This window comes from Stegastes partitus, unplaced genomic scaffold (assembly GCF_000690725.1).
Source record: "Stegastes partitus isolate 25-593 unplaced genomic scaffold, Stegastes_partitus-1.0.2 Scaffold332, whole genome shotgun sequence".
Classification (NCBI taxonomy): Eukaryota; Metazoa; Chordata; class Actinopteri; family Pomacentridae; genus Stegastes; species Stegastes partitus.
The window spans coordinates 64323-79202 of NW_007578063.1; the positions used below are offsets into that span (position 1 = coordinate 64323).

Here is a 14880-nt window from a genome sequence, read left to right on the forward strand (position 1 = left end):
TCCTACCCAGCGCGAGCTCCCGACATTCGAAACAACGACCATGACGTCACCATCAGCATCGATTCAGGCTTCAGCGAGACGAGCCAACATAGCAAAGTCCAGCAGCAGCCAGGAGCGTTCCCACAACGTTACCTACAGGTTCTACTGAGGTTCCTATACAAAACATTCTCATCTAATGCTCCAAGAACGTTTTAAACAGAGTTACCATTTTTAAATAACGTCCATATGAGGTTAAAAGCGAACTAAATTTTTAACATTCAGAGGATGTTTGGAGGATGACACAGAAAACTAACATTAAAAAAAACGTTTTCAAAATGTTATTGAAGCCGCAGAAGACAGAATGTGGTCCTACAAGGTGACATACTTTTTATTTCTTTTTATTTTAATGACTTTAGAGAAGTTTATGGTGCCTGCCTGTGTATACATTTCAGACAAAGCACAGTCTGTGTCACTTTTGGGAACTAAAAGAAAACTTCCAGCCAAAAACCTTACCAGAACGTTCTAAGAACAATTTTAGAATGACAAAAAAACTTGCTTTAGAAAACCACACTCACACCTCGCATCATAAACACATCATAAACAAATGCAAAAATAAAATAAAACAAAACAAAATAAAAATAAATGAAATTGTGCGTTGTCTTAAATTTACTTTAGCTGCTTCCATCATTAAGGAGGCTGATTTAAAATGAAAGAATTACAATCTTGATGATTACATTTAGAATATCATTAAACACAACACATTGGTAGCATCATGTGGAAAACTTAAATGTTAGCACACCTTTCATCGAAGCAAATAGAGGATTTTTAAAATTGACTCCATTCACAGAACAAAAAGTGTTTTCCTGTCACGTGACTCGAGGTGAAACGTTTTGCCTGCAACATTCTTAAGATGTTTGGGGGACATAGTTGAGGTGACACACTATATAAAACATCCTCACAAAGATAATAAAGGAAGGATGTTCTCAATGCAACTTTTTGGCAAATGTTTTGGGAACATTTTAGGAATATCTTTAGAGAACTTTATCCTCCCTTTAAGAAGAGCATTCTACAAGCTAAAAGAAAACATTACTAAAACTTTGCAGAACTTTCTCAGAACATTTTTAGAACGATAAAATGCTTACTGTACAACACCTTACACTCTAAACACAGCAGACACTAAACACCCACTGATTTGCACTCTGATGGAAATCTGTTCTGCTCTTTCACAGTTCTTCAGCTACTTCCATAAACAATAAAAGTCCAAACACAAAAACACTAAAATTACAAACTAAATGCTTTATGAACGCTCTACATCTCATTTAATGTACCCTTGAATTTATTTTCTCTATTCTGCTTTTCACATTAAAAGCATCATGAAGAAAACATGATTATATGAATGTAAAGGCACCTTTCATTAAAGCAAATACAGTATATATATTTTAATGGCCCCATAATCTTAACACAATACACAGAAAAGTCAGACTGTGCTTTGTCTAAAATATATTCACATATCAGCTCATTGACAGGTCTATAGAAACTTCTTCAAGGTTCTGACAGAGAAAAGCCCCACTGAAACTTGAAAACAAATGAAATGATCTATGAAATCCATGTATCTCTTATGTATTTTCTATTCTGTCTAAAGCCATCATCAGTTTGGCTCAGTCTTTGTAACACTGGGATGTTTCACTTTGTTTTCCAGCATAAATAATAAAGTGCCCAAACTAACAAATCAGGGGTCGACCGACATGTTTTATTACAATCCAGTACCAATTATCAGCAATCAAGGAGACCAATAACTGACATTTGCAGTAAAAAATATAATCGAGGTGTGAAAATTTCAACTAACTGGAGCTCTAACTGGTAAAAACATGAATAAAACACGATTACAGGAATGTTAAGGCAACTTTCATCAAAGATTTATTTTTTTTAAATGGCTCCACACTTGGAAAAAAAACCAAAACAAAACTCAGAGACAATTTAGTTTGAAATTTATTCACCTCATTGAAAGTTCTTTAGCTTCCATTAATCTGTCCAGGTTCAGACACAAAAACACTGAAATTAAAATCTTAAAACAAGTGAAATGTTCTATGAACTCTCTACAGTTCATTCATATGTACCCTCTTGTGTTTTTTTCTAACATAAATTTGGCTTAGTTTTGGGAATGCTTTGAAATATTTACTTACAAAAGTCAAGCATTACATGACTTCCTCTTCAAGAGATGTAAAAAATCCTTTTATGTCCTCCAGCATAAATAATAAAGTACTTAAATGTACAAATTCTCTAAGGACACAGGTTGGGGGTCGACCACCAATGTTTTTTTTTTTTTTCCATGGCCAATAATTATTCGCAGTCATAGAGACCGATAAACAGTATCTGAGCTGTTCTTAAACTCTGACCACCGCAGTCTGTCGTGGAGAATGAGCTGTCATCTGTTGGTACACTCTCAGCTGCTCAAACTTTATACTCGCAGGAGACGCTGTGACTCTACTGTGCAGAAGATTGCAGGTCAGAACGGCCAGAAAAACAAGCTGGTTTGCAAACTGCAAAATCTGGATGTAGTCGAGACATCCTGGTATTTTTGGCAAACTGCATTACAGACACTACATGTCTTATTTTCTGGACTTTTCTATGGATATTGGAACGCATCCTTGGAACAGATTTACAGTGAAAATTAAACTAAAAATCCAAATTTTAAAATAACACAAACTCCAGCACAAGTCTTTGTTGAACCGCCTTTGCTTCTTATTGTTTTATGCATGTTTAATTACAAAAATAACTTTTCAAGATTTGTCTTTCAGTGATGATAGGCTGGTACTTGTGACATATCAGCTATAGTGTTATGGACAGGATGTTGCTTGAGACCACAGCGGAGCAACTCCAGACGGATAGAGGTAGCTGCATCAGAGCCACAGCAGTGTATTTTAATATAATTTTATGAGGAATCAGTTAAAAAAAACAAAAAAACAATTCAGATATTAAGAAAAATGCAGAATATTGGATTCAGCAATTGGTAATTGGCCAACCCTTAGCACAGGTTCTTTAGTTATAACTGAATATCAATGGCGTCTGCGTGAGAAGAGTTAAACTTTAAAGCATCATAAAGAAAACATAAATATGTTAATGTTAAGGCACCTTGAAATGAAGCAAACTGTTAAAGTGGTTCCACCTACAGTAAACATCAGTCTCCTGTCAACACCACAAAATACGTCAGAGAAACACAGCAGGTTTTTAGATCTAGTTCTTCGGAGCAGCCGGCTCCTTTGTCACGTCTCCTTCTGCCTTCTCAGTCCTCTGAGGAGCAAAAGGTCCCACCAGCCAGTTGAGCGGTGTGTTGTTCAGGAGATACTCCATGACACCATCCAGAGACTGTTGAACCTGGGACAGACGGATAACAGTGTTACCTTCAACACAACTATTTAACCAGAATCAAATCAAATCATTTAAAACAGTCTCATAAGTATGCTAAGCCTGAGGCTAGGAAATAATGATCATATAATATTTATAACTTTACAAAGTTTACAAAATGCTTTACAGACAGGCCAAAAAGGAGGGAAGTCAGGAAAACCCCTGAACAACACAAGGCTTATCAGGCCAAACACAAAGGTAAAAAAGACCAGAGACGCAATAGTGGAGAAATATAGTAAAAGATTAACAAATAAATCAATACAACAAAACCAGATAAAATAATAAAAGCACCAAAAATGCCATATCAAATTAAGAGAAAAAGAAGAAGTGGAATAAAAGAAAATAGAGGGTAAAGCTTTAAATTAATACAAGTAAATAAAAAAGATATATGTAAATAAATAAAGGGTAGAAAAGAATAAAATGAACAAATAAAACAGATGATAAAAAAGTGGGTTTTAAGAAGTGACATAGTGAGGCCATGTACTGTGTGTGCACTGCTGAGTACAGCATGAACTTGACTATCAAAAAACATGTGAATGAGCAGACAGCCTCAAGAATTAACGGGAGAATGAGGTAGTTTTCCATTTAACTCATCTTCAGCAAGAATATGCGAGGATTATTTCAGCTCCAATAAAAAGCTAATGGAAGGACTAATTGTGTTAAGTGATGACATTGAACAAGCGAAAACAAAACTTCAAGCGCTGAGCTATATTTAGCTGAGCTGATGCAGCAAATTAAAACACTGCAGTGAAGACGGCGCGGTGCAATTAGTACTTGTTTCAGGTGCTGACGGCTCCTCTCCAGAAGGAGGGGTGTGATGGTGGTGGTGCTCCCCAGAGAGGACTGCAGCTCTTCAGCGGACCGCCGTGCGCTGGTCAGCTGCTCCTGGATCGTACCGGGCAGACCCTGAGCACTGGAAACCACACTGGAGCACGCTGACCTCAGCTGGTCGCTCAGACCACGCACCATGGAGAGCGCCCGTCGTTCCAGCTGCTGTGGAGACATTTTAAATGATGTTTGTTAAACATTAACGTATGCCTCCCTCTACAATTCCCTTCCACTCCTGAGACCGATCAATCAATTCAACTTTATTTGTATTGCACCTATTGCACAAGCTAGGGGGATTCCAATTGCTTTACAGCTGGCTGATAATAAGGCAGCTCATATGCAATCAGGATAACAGTGAGACACCAGAAATAAAAAGAGGAAAAGTGATAACGAAGTCAATAAAAATATGTTAAAAGATACTTAATAAGAAATCATAATACTAAAGCTGATGTGAGAGATCAGAATGTTTTAAATTATTCGTTGGATACACGAATAAATCAAATAAATAACGGCCATAAAAGACTGTAATCAAAAGTTAGGCTAAGAGACTGAGTGTGAAGTTATTGCAGGGATCTGAGAACATTATTTTCACACTCTGTCTCAGTTCTGAATAAACTATTAAACATCACTCATCCTGTGCATGTATTGTTGTGTTTTCTTCCTCTCAGAGAAATGTTCTCATGCTCTGAGATTTGCTGTTCAAGTGGCATTTCAAGGGACTTGAGTGCTCCATATGTGAAGCCTACCATATAAATTCTGTAGATTCAAGAATAATCTGATTACAAAGCACTTATTACATTTCCAAATGCTTCAGTCCTGACCTCAGATTCATCTTTGGTCCCATCTGGCTCTGACTTGGTCTGTCCGGTTCTTTCCTGCGTCTGCTGCCACTCTGTCCAGCGCTGCTGCAGCTGCTCCGAGGCTCCTCCTATCTGGTCGCTTGCTGTGCCCACACCAGTTCTAGTCTTTTCTAGCAGGTCCAGAGTGCTGGTAATCTGAGCCACTGCAGTATAGGTGGCATCCCTGGCATGTCGTGCACGGACCAGGGACTGCTGTAGGGCTCGCTCCTGTACCTTGGCAGAGAGTTTCCCCAAACGGACAAAGTAGCTGGGGCTGGCCGAAGGGGTGGCCACCTCAGAGCTGGTGGGTTCAGCCAGAGCAGCTGAAAGAGAAAGATCTCACTTTTACTCAAATCACATGTTCTGTGTAGTCGGTGATGTCGAATTTTCAATATGTTTTTACATATTTAGGTGTGAGCACAAGCTGTTATTACAGGACTGTATGTTACACGATTTTGCCAACTCTTGGAAAAGGGAGACAGTCCAGTGCCAATAACAAGCATTCACTCTCATTGGAAGTCTTTTTATTGCTTTTCAGCGTTGAATCACACTCAATTTAATTTGGTTTATTTTGGTAAGAATTCACAAAAAAAGATTACCTCATGTCAAAGTGAAAACAGATTTTTAGTAGTATTTAGTACCTTTGGCCTCAATTACAGCAGTAAGCCTGTAGGAATAGATCTCAAGCAGCCTTGCACATCAAGACGCTGCAACTTTACCCCGCTCTTCTTTGCACAACTGCTCGAGGTCTGTTCGGTTGCTCAGGGACTGTCAGTTAACACTTTCTATGTAACTCTGGCTGCATGCTTCAAGTCATTTTCTTGTGGTAAAACATATCTTCTCCCAAGTCACAGTTCTCTTGTCAGGTTGTTCTTCAGAATGAATCTATACTTTGCTGCATACATTTGACCCTCTACCCTCAGAAGCCTTCTGGGACCTGCTGCCACCTCCATGCTTCAAGGTGGAGACGGTGCGTTTGTTGTGATGCAAAGTGTTTGATGTCCCCCAGACAACTGCATCTAGTCCAGGGGTGGGCAATCTTGGTCCTCGAGGGCCACAATCCTGCATGTTTCAGATGTTTCCCTCTTCCAATGCACCTGATTCAAATGATCAGGATCGTTATCAGGCTTCTGCAGAGCTTGATGATGAGCTGATCATTTGAATTAGGTGTGTTGGAAGAGAGAAACATGTAAAACATGCAGGATTGTGGCCCTCGAAGACCAGGATTGCACACCCCTGATCTAGTCTAATGGACAGAAAACTCAATTTTGGTCTAATCAGATCAAAGAACCTTCTGAGACTCTCTCATGTCTTCTGGTGAACTCTAGTCGAGATTTAAAATGAGCTCTATTCTACCGTAAAGCTTTGACTGTACAAAAACCTGGGCTGTATGCAGTATCTCCCATCTCAGCTGCTGAAGCTTTCCACTCCTTCAGATGACTCATTGGTGTCTTGGTGGCCTCCCTCACAAGTCTCCTTTTTGCACGGTCACGCATTTCTAAAGACAGTCTGCTCCAGACACATTCACACATGGGCCATATTTCTTCTATTTTTAATGATGGATTTAACTGGACTCTAAGGGATTTTCAGTGACTTGGAAATTTTCTTGACTTATGCCTTTCAATATCTTTTCACAGAGTTACTTTGAGTGTTCTTTGGTCTGCACGGTGTAGTTATAGCCAGCAGTACTGATTCACCACTGACTGGATCTTCCATATTCAGGTGTCTTTATACTAGAGTCAGTTAAGACATAATGACTGCACTCAGATGAACTCCATTTCACTGATTGTGTGACTTCTAGCATCAACTGGCTGCACCTGTGTTGACTTTCGGGAGTCTTTTCAACGAGGGTGCAATCACTTATTTAACTTCTGATATTTGAAATTAGCATTACTTTGTAGAGATCTGTTTTCAATTTGACATTAGTCTTTTTTTTCTGTAAATTCTTGTCAAATAGCCAAATCACACTGACCATTATTCAACACTGAACAGCAACAAAAGGAGAAACTTCCAAAGTACGACGAATACTTTTCACAGGCGCCATACATCAGTCATTTCTGTTATCTGAAGGAACACAAAGCCGCTATATGTGGCATCTTTATTGCATCATGTGAGCGTGTTATGACTGATTCAATCGAGCTGAGCCGAGTGGTCCATCTGTTTCCAAGTTTGACAACTTGACTCAAACATTGTTAAAGCACATCTGCTCAAGAGAGACAAAGGAGTCTTGAGGGCTACTTCCCTCCCTCTGGTCATTAGTCTGTGGAAGCTAAGGGACGGAACACTTTCTCACTGTGCCTCTGTTAAAAGCCACTTTAGCAATTATCACTGAACAAATCCAGAATTTGCAAAGTACTGCCGCGATGGTACTTTCCTGCTGGTGTCACAGTTGCAATGGCATATTTTTCATATCTACAATCAGGGGGCGGCCTCTTGAGCATCGCTGCTTTAGTGGAGTACGGCAGGTTGTCATGATAACATGACATCACAGTAGCAGGTGTCAAAGCTGTGAGTGTTGGAAATTGTCAGTGCTTTGTGGGCCAAGTTAACAGAAGGGAAGTTCATTGGAATGTCCTGCCCCTCTCTCTATGAATAGCATCAACCATTCATTTGTTCAACTTCAGTCACTTTGAAGAATTGCAGCACACTTTTATCAGGACTCTCTTTCTTTCCAGATCACTTTGTTTTACCTTTACGGTAACACTTTTTGGATGGTCTCATCAAATCTTGCTTCATTTGATCGGACTGTCAAAACGCACCTGTCTACACCTCAGAAGTAGACATATGGGGTTTTAAAGACTGATTATGTTTTCCATATTTAGTACAGCCACTGACCCAGCTCTCTCTCAGTGAGTGGTAGGTTCTGGTCAACCCAGTCCTCGGATCGGCTGAGCGCCAGGCCCATCCCACTGCTGACCATCTGGCCCATCCTGGTGCCCATGACGGTGCTGATACCTCCGCTGACTGCTGCCCGGGTCAGCTCGACGCCACCCATCACAGCCTCCACTACGGCATCCTTGGCCCCCGCCACCGACTGGTACACCATACCTACTGTGTCTGACACCACCTGAGGGAGTAAAAGAGGAGATGATGTGACATGTGTGAAGAGGAGCGATTGAGCTGTTCTGTTATTTTTCTGCATAGATCTTAGTCTACTGACAGAAATGACATTTGAGACAAAGTGATGCAGGGTGAAGAAAACAAAGACGAGGTGGAGGTTAGGGTGTAGTTTCTCTCCATCAAGTTGCTTGTTTTCTATTTTTATGACACCTGAAACCCCAGAATTTAACACCTAACTGATATCATAACCATATATAATATATAAGTGGAAAAAACAAGAGACTCAGGTCAAATTAGCCTTAAATTTAAACATTTTTTTGCAATCAGGTTCAGCGATCACTACGTTATTTTTAAACTAGGGCCAATGGTAACTGTGCACATTTTGTGAAGTGTTAACACTGTTGCTGTGGTTACCTGGAGTGCAGTGCAACTTACGGACTGATTTAGGAGACTAGGTAATGATCTGAACCATGTTTGAGGGGTCTCGAGACGGGAAAGTTATCACACTATCAACGGGGGGAAAGAACTTGTGCGATAAAGGTCATGGATGTAATTAAATATTCCAAAGACGCAGTAAAAAAGGTCAAGAGGAAAAGAGCTCTGCTAATGACAACACAAGTAAAAGAGGGTTTAAAATGTATTTTCTGCATCACATCACATTACAACGGCACGGTGTTCTCTCTGACCTTGTCTGCCGGTTGGTGAAGAATAGGCAGCTTTTCTTCCATCTTATCCAGTCCCTTCAATGCATACTCGTTTACTGTAGCAACTGCAACAATTGCACAACAGAAATGGAATTGACTCACGATGAAAGAGGACTAAGATTAAACGTTAACATAATGAATGTAATCCTCTGCTAACTCCACCAGACAAAAATGTTTCATGTCATCCAGCCCGGAGGGAACAAATGCACTGGACATCGGTTTCACACCTTTAATGTGCAACAAGGCTGCAATATTCTATTACGATATATTTCAATGTTGTGCATTTGTGTGTTGTCGTTGCACCTATGTTGCATCATATTTTGCAGAGAGAAGAACCTACGCTGCGGTTCTATAATGTCCAAAAGAGGTTTGGACCCCGTGGTGGCAGCTGCTCCCAGGGTTCGGACCCCGCTCTCGGCTGCATCCATCACTCCCTTCAGCAAGGGCACGCTGTCTTTGGTGCTGGTGTAGGCGCTGGAAACCACCTCGCAGGCCGAGCTGACCAAGGCCAAGTTGCTCACGCGCGAAACGACAGTCTAGGACAAAAAAAAAATACAACCATTACTGTCACTGAAAAGGCTATCATTGATAATTGCGATTTACGTTCCCATTGGTCTAGCTCTTTTCAGCACTGATAAAGTTCAAATATTCAATTAAGGATAATGATAATTTCCCACAGTAGCTTATCAAAACGGGAAAATTCTAAACGTCAAATGAGTTCATAATATGCCCCGGCTTTGTGTTAGGTGTCATTTCTGAGTCACAGTGCTCTTCACCTGCTGGTCTCCATTAGCCGGTTCTGCTGCTGCAGCTCCTGTCTCATTAGTCTTCCCGCTGTCTGCCATTGTGACTGCTGGATTCAATCTCTGACATGGGAAATAGAGTGTCAGAAACAGAGATTTTCCTCACTTTGCTTGGTATGCATGATGAAATACAGCTTCCTCTCTGATATTCTTTGTTTAAATGGCTGATTTACTTGATCTTGCAGAAATCGCTGTCCTACCAGATGGTTTAATGCGCACAGAAAGGCACCTCAGCCATGTTAAATTCATTTGTCAACTCCATGATGCAACAAGGATGAAACTGCACTTAAAAAAAAATGACACAGTGCAGCCGAGCAAACAATTCAAGTCTCTGCAGCATGTCGGAGTTTAAAGTCAAAAAGTGGATATTGATATATTCAAATATTTCTCTTGTTGACTTTCCACGGCTGTATTTGTGCATTTTTTAAGCCGCTCATGAAAGAGAGATCAATGAGACTAATGTTTTTTAGATCAAGGTGTAGCATAAGCATGTGTGAGTAATACATTTAAAATACACTTTGACTTCAAGATTTTACTCCAGTTCATTTAATGATAGTTGTGCGTGTCAAGGAAAAACCTTAAGCCAGAATCTTATTTTAGAGATCCAGTGTAGTCGGCTGACACTTTTTATAGCTTTTCATAGTGGTTAAGGTACGCTTTAACATCAGTGTTGGCAGCAACTTCACAGGAAAACTCACTAGACTGACTTCTGCTTTTAAGTTTATAAAAAACTTGAACTTACAACTGTCTCAGCTCCACAGTTCAAATTCTAAGTGTGGGCACAGCATCCTGAAACGATACTGAATCATCCTGGTGAGACTTTTCTTGCTCTGAAATTAAAAACTGAGTAAATATAACCACGACATAAAATGAAAATAGAGATGATAAATCTTGTGAAATAATTCTGTGGCTACACGAGTTGGTCTAATTTAAAATTATATATTAAAGTCTGAAGAAAACCATGAATAATGGTTGGAACCATGGACCCACAGGGCACTAATGCTGGAGACTGATTGTTCACAAGCTCTCCTGCAGACGTGCGGGCGAAACGGACCTCTGGTATTAGTCATCTAAAGTGAAACAATAAAGCAATGCCGTTCTCCTACTGGTGTAAAATATTGCTTTCAATGAAAACTAGGACGTATAATTACTCAAAAGAAATGCAGCTCTAAGTGTTCATTATCACGATGAAATATCGCCTCAAATGAATATCAAATAATTTTAAATTGGGCCACAGAAAGCTGTAAAATTCACTCGCAATTTACTCAATCAATAGTCGTATAACACACACAGTTTCTCATTTCCTTGAAACGGGGAGTAGAAACTTTATGGTGATATAAAAATGGCATAAAGTCAACTTTGCACAAGCTGGGAGACATAAATCTAAAGTGTTCACCTCCTGCTTGTCTGTCATGTCACTTCTGGGAATTAGTGATATGGATAAAAGCCTCCGTCACGACAACCTGTGTGTAATGCAAGACTGCAGCTAGCTATTTTTAGTATTGATTAATGATCTGCTGAGGGGTATGACATGCAACAAAGCTCCCTCTCGCTGGGGTGCAAACCACAGATGTTTTGAGTCATGTGGTGTGCACCTTAACCACCGGGGCACTCGATCCAAAATGTACTTGTGGATGAAGTAATCGGATGTCTGTTTTTGACTACCACAGTGAATAAAGTACCCATCACATTGCTGCAAAATATACTATCCATCGTTCCATCCATTATTTAAGCCATAGCTCCCACAGTATGGAATCATATTTTACAGTGTGTTTTGCAATGAACCCCCCAGTGGGACTAAATATTCCCAAGTGAGGTTATTCAGTTCGATAGTTAAGGGTCCTTTCTCTTCTCATCTCTGCCTTGCATCTGTCTGTAAACATGAAAGGAAAGAGGCATATTAGCCGTTCAGAAAGAACCCTCGGCAGCAAGATCTTTCCCTTCTCCCTCTGGTGCTCACCACATGTGGACGGCATCTGTTTGTGTTCCACCAGATGGCACACAGAGACGTAAATGGACTCCACCTGTCTTAACTGCAACGCTGTTAACAAGTGTTTGACATGCCTACCCTGATGTATGCGGCAGATGAGTCAAAGAGGGATGTGACCCCTGTGATGGTGCTGCCTGAGACGCATCCAGCGGTAGCACGAGGACCAGCTGTAACCTGTTGCCAGCTTGAAGGGAAACGTACGAGCTTATTAGGCTGCATCCACCTGACGGAGAGGGAAGCGCCGACGGTGAGACGAGCCTCACGTCCAACAAACAAGCCAGTCAGTCAGAACTGATGAAGCCTCTTGGACGAGAGGTGAAACGTCTTCAAGGAACTCAAGCAAGTCCAGCTGCTACGATTAATCTACCAGAATCACCATGACCTGGATGACTGAGAATCTTCACAGACAAGCTGGTTGCAACGGCGGACGGCATCTATACGGAGCTGCTGCTTAATCATTTCACACAGTTGAGATGTCAAAGTGAATAAAACACCCCCTCCCATGTCTTCGTGGCGTTGATCTCTCTGGGCTCTGTGTGATTGCAAATTGCGTTTTATTGCAACAGCTTGGTTGAGCAACATGTTTTTTTTTTCTTTTTTTTCTTCTGAGCGGCAGCTGATGAGATATTCACTACTTTTTTTTTTGTTACAAAGCAAAGTCTGACACTGTGCACTCTGATATCAAGTGTGAGATGAGCCCGAGATAATTTTCCGAGACACAGCGCGTGTTGTGAAGGAGGCGAGTTACGCAACAGAAACTAGACGAGTTTTTAAACTTTCGGAAATCATCTTCTCACTGACAACTGATTCCAGTAAAGCGCTCATAAAAATGCGATCCGGCCTTTTCCTATTGCACGATAAGGCCTATCTGTCACATCCTCACAGCGATGTGCCACATCAGACCCTCTCAGGAAAAGCTACTACTCTTCCTTTGGAGCTAAAACTCAGCGTGACCTTTGATATTACTGCCGGAATCTCTTGAGGAAACTGTTGAGACACTTGCCATAGCAAACGGCGTTGGAGCTGAAACAAAAGAGAAATCAATGCTCGTCTGTGACTCGGAGAGGTTCCAGCTGTCTGTGATCTGACATGCAGAAGAAGGAGCGAGAGACTGATGTGGATAAAGCCGCGAGACGCTAAATTAACCACGGAAGATTAAGGTTAAGGCTCTTGCTTCTTACGGTTTTATCTGTTGAATTCAATTCAATTAAAGCAACTTTATGAATCCCTCTTTGTGCAATTCATTCGAAGAAGCAGCAACACACAACGACGTATATACACATATGCATCTACACACTCACACACATTATATTTAATGCTGCACTGCTACCTGTGAAGAATTTAAAGATGAATAGCAGATGGAATTAACGATTTGCAGCATCTGTTAAGTTTTACATGCAGGTAAAGCCAAACGCCACCTTCAAGGACGAGAAGCTCAAATATGTGTTGCTGTCTTAAGATTTGTTGGTTTATTTGCTTTACTCAAAAGATCTCAGAGCAGATTTGAACAAATCTGTTTCTGTCTTTTACCATCAAGCTAACAAAAACTCAGCAGATTCTCATCAAAAGATCGGTAAAAAGGAGGACTGACGGAGGAGGACTTTAGTTTGCGCATATGTAGTATTTTATTAACAGAAAAATGGGATATTTTAAACACTTCAGTGAAATTTTATGGAGTTCAGAGACCTAAAGTGGTGCCAAGATGAATCTGAGGGGGTCACCGGATGATTAACAGCATAGGAGGAGATATTAAATCTGTATTTTTATCTTGTGAAATCCATGAGATTTCTTTTTCTATCCACTGAAATCCCCCAAATGAAATAATCTGAGAAGGACAAAAAGGAAAAACACTGATCGGTTGAACTTGTGAGCCTGTGATGAAAGGTCACAAGATGATATTGGTTCATTACTACAAGAATCACGAGCCTGACACAGTTGTACTTGAAAAAAAAAAAGAAGAAGCACTCAGTGGAATAAGAGGAATTTGCAGAAATTCCCTCTTTTAGCTGCGTTTTAACATAAAACTGTCATTTCTGCCACTTTATGGTTGGTGAACTTTACCCTCAAAGAGGAAGTATGATAAGTTAGCCAACAACAGCCATCTTTCAACCGATTTTCTTTTATTTACCACAACCTCTGGTCACATTGAGCTCATTTTACGAGTAACAAGATAATTAAATCAGTTCCTGAGCCTCCAGAGGGAAGCTAAACTTAGCTAGGTTAGCTAGTTAGGACAGCTAGTTGAGTTAGCTTAGCAGCATGTCTTTGGGAAGTTATGGAGCGCCTTTAAAAAAAAAGAAGAAGACAAAAACAGAGCCGTGAGATGAGCCACTGACCTCCCCGACAGCTTCCTCTGTCCTGCCGTGACCTGCCGGTGTCAAAGCTGGTCAGTGAGCCTCCAGAAGTCTCCTTGTGGCGGACTGAGCTGCTCCCTCAGTCCGGGCAGAGGGGCGGAGGAAGGTGGGTTCGTCCTCTGAACTTTCAGCCAATTAAATCCCAGCATTGGGGCGACTGGTGCTGCGAGTATGGAAACCACAGACTGTATGAGAACTAGTGCATCTAAAAAATATGTTAAAACGTCACGAAAACGTTTTATAGTGTCCATCAGGTACTTTAAAAGATGCAAATTTAATATATTTTGCACCCATTGCATGTAAAGTGTTTTTTTTTTCCCCTTTCTGCTTTAATTTATATGATTATGGGTTATATCTTGTAAAAATCAGAAATCCAGCATCTTAGAATATTTGAATAATTGGAGTTTGAGTGAATTAATATTATCATTATTAGTAGTAATGGCAGGAGTATCAGTATCTGTGTTATCATTATTATCATGGAGACTTTATCTGCTCCTAATGTTTATGTCTTATCGCTCTTATCGTTGAACTATTATGGAATAGTATTATTATTATTAGTAGTAGTAGTATCAGTATTATCATTCTTATCACTATTAGTATGAGGAAGTCTGACCCTGCAGGTTGTATCTGCTCCAAACATGAATCGTCATGCATCCCAGAAAAAATACATCAGACAAAATAAATCACAAAAGTTTGATATTTTACATCAGTTATTTAAGAAAGTGAACATTTACTGTGCTCTAGACTCACTGCATCTAAAGTTCAATATTTCAAGCCTTTTTCTTTGTTTGTTTCCATTTTGATGATTATGTATAAGAACGCCGCAGTGATCATCAAACCGGTCCCAGCAGAGATTACATTTCCTGAGGAAGCTGAAACAAGCCTCTCTCCCTGCCAGCATCCTCAGGACTTTCTACA

The 14880-nt window shown here is 40.4% G+C and overlaps 1 protein-coding gene across 1 annotated transcript; it reads right to left on the reverse strand.

The window, feature by feature from the left end:
• Nucleotides 1-1708: 1708 nt before the first annotated feature.
• plin3 (perilipin 3) lies at nt 1709-14058 on the reverse strand. Its single transcript, XM_008283899.1, has 8 exons — nt 13945-14058; nt 9592-9681; nt 9156-9351; nt 8798-8880; nt 7887-8118; nt 5034-5374; nt 4159-4377; nt 1709-3354 (listed from the first exon to the last, which is right to left on the reverse strand). The coding sequence occupies exons 2-8, from the start codon at nt 9658-9660 to the stop codon at nt 3214-3216; spliced, it is 1281 nt and encodes a 426-aa protein (XP_008282121.1). The 5' UTR covers nt 9661-9681; nt 13945-14058; the 3' UTR covers nt 1709-3213.
• Between the last annotated feature and the right edge of the window lie 822 nt (nt 14059-14880).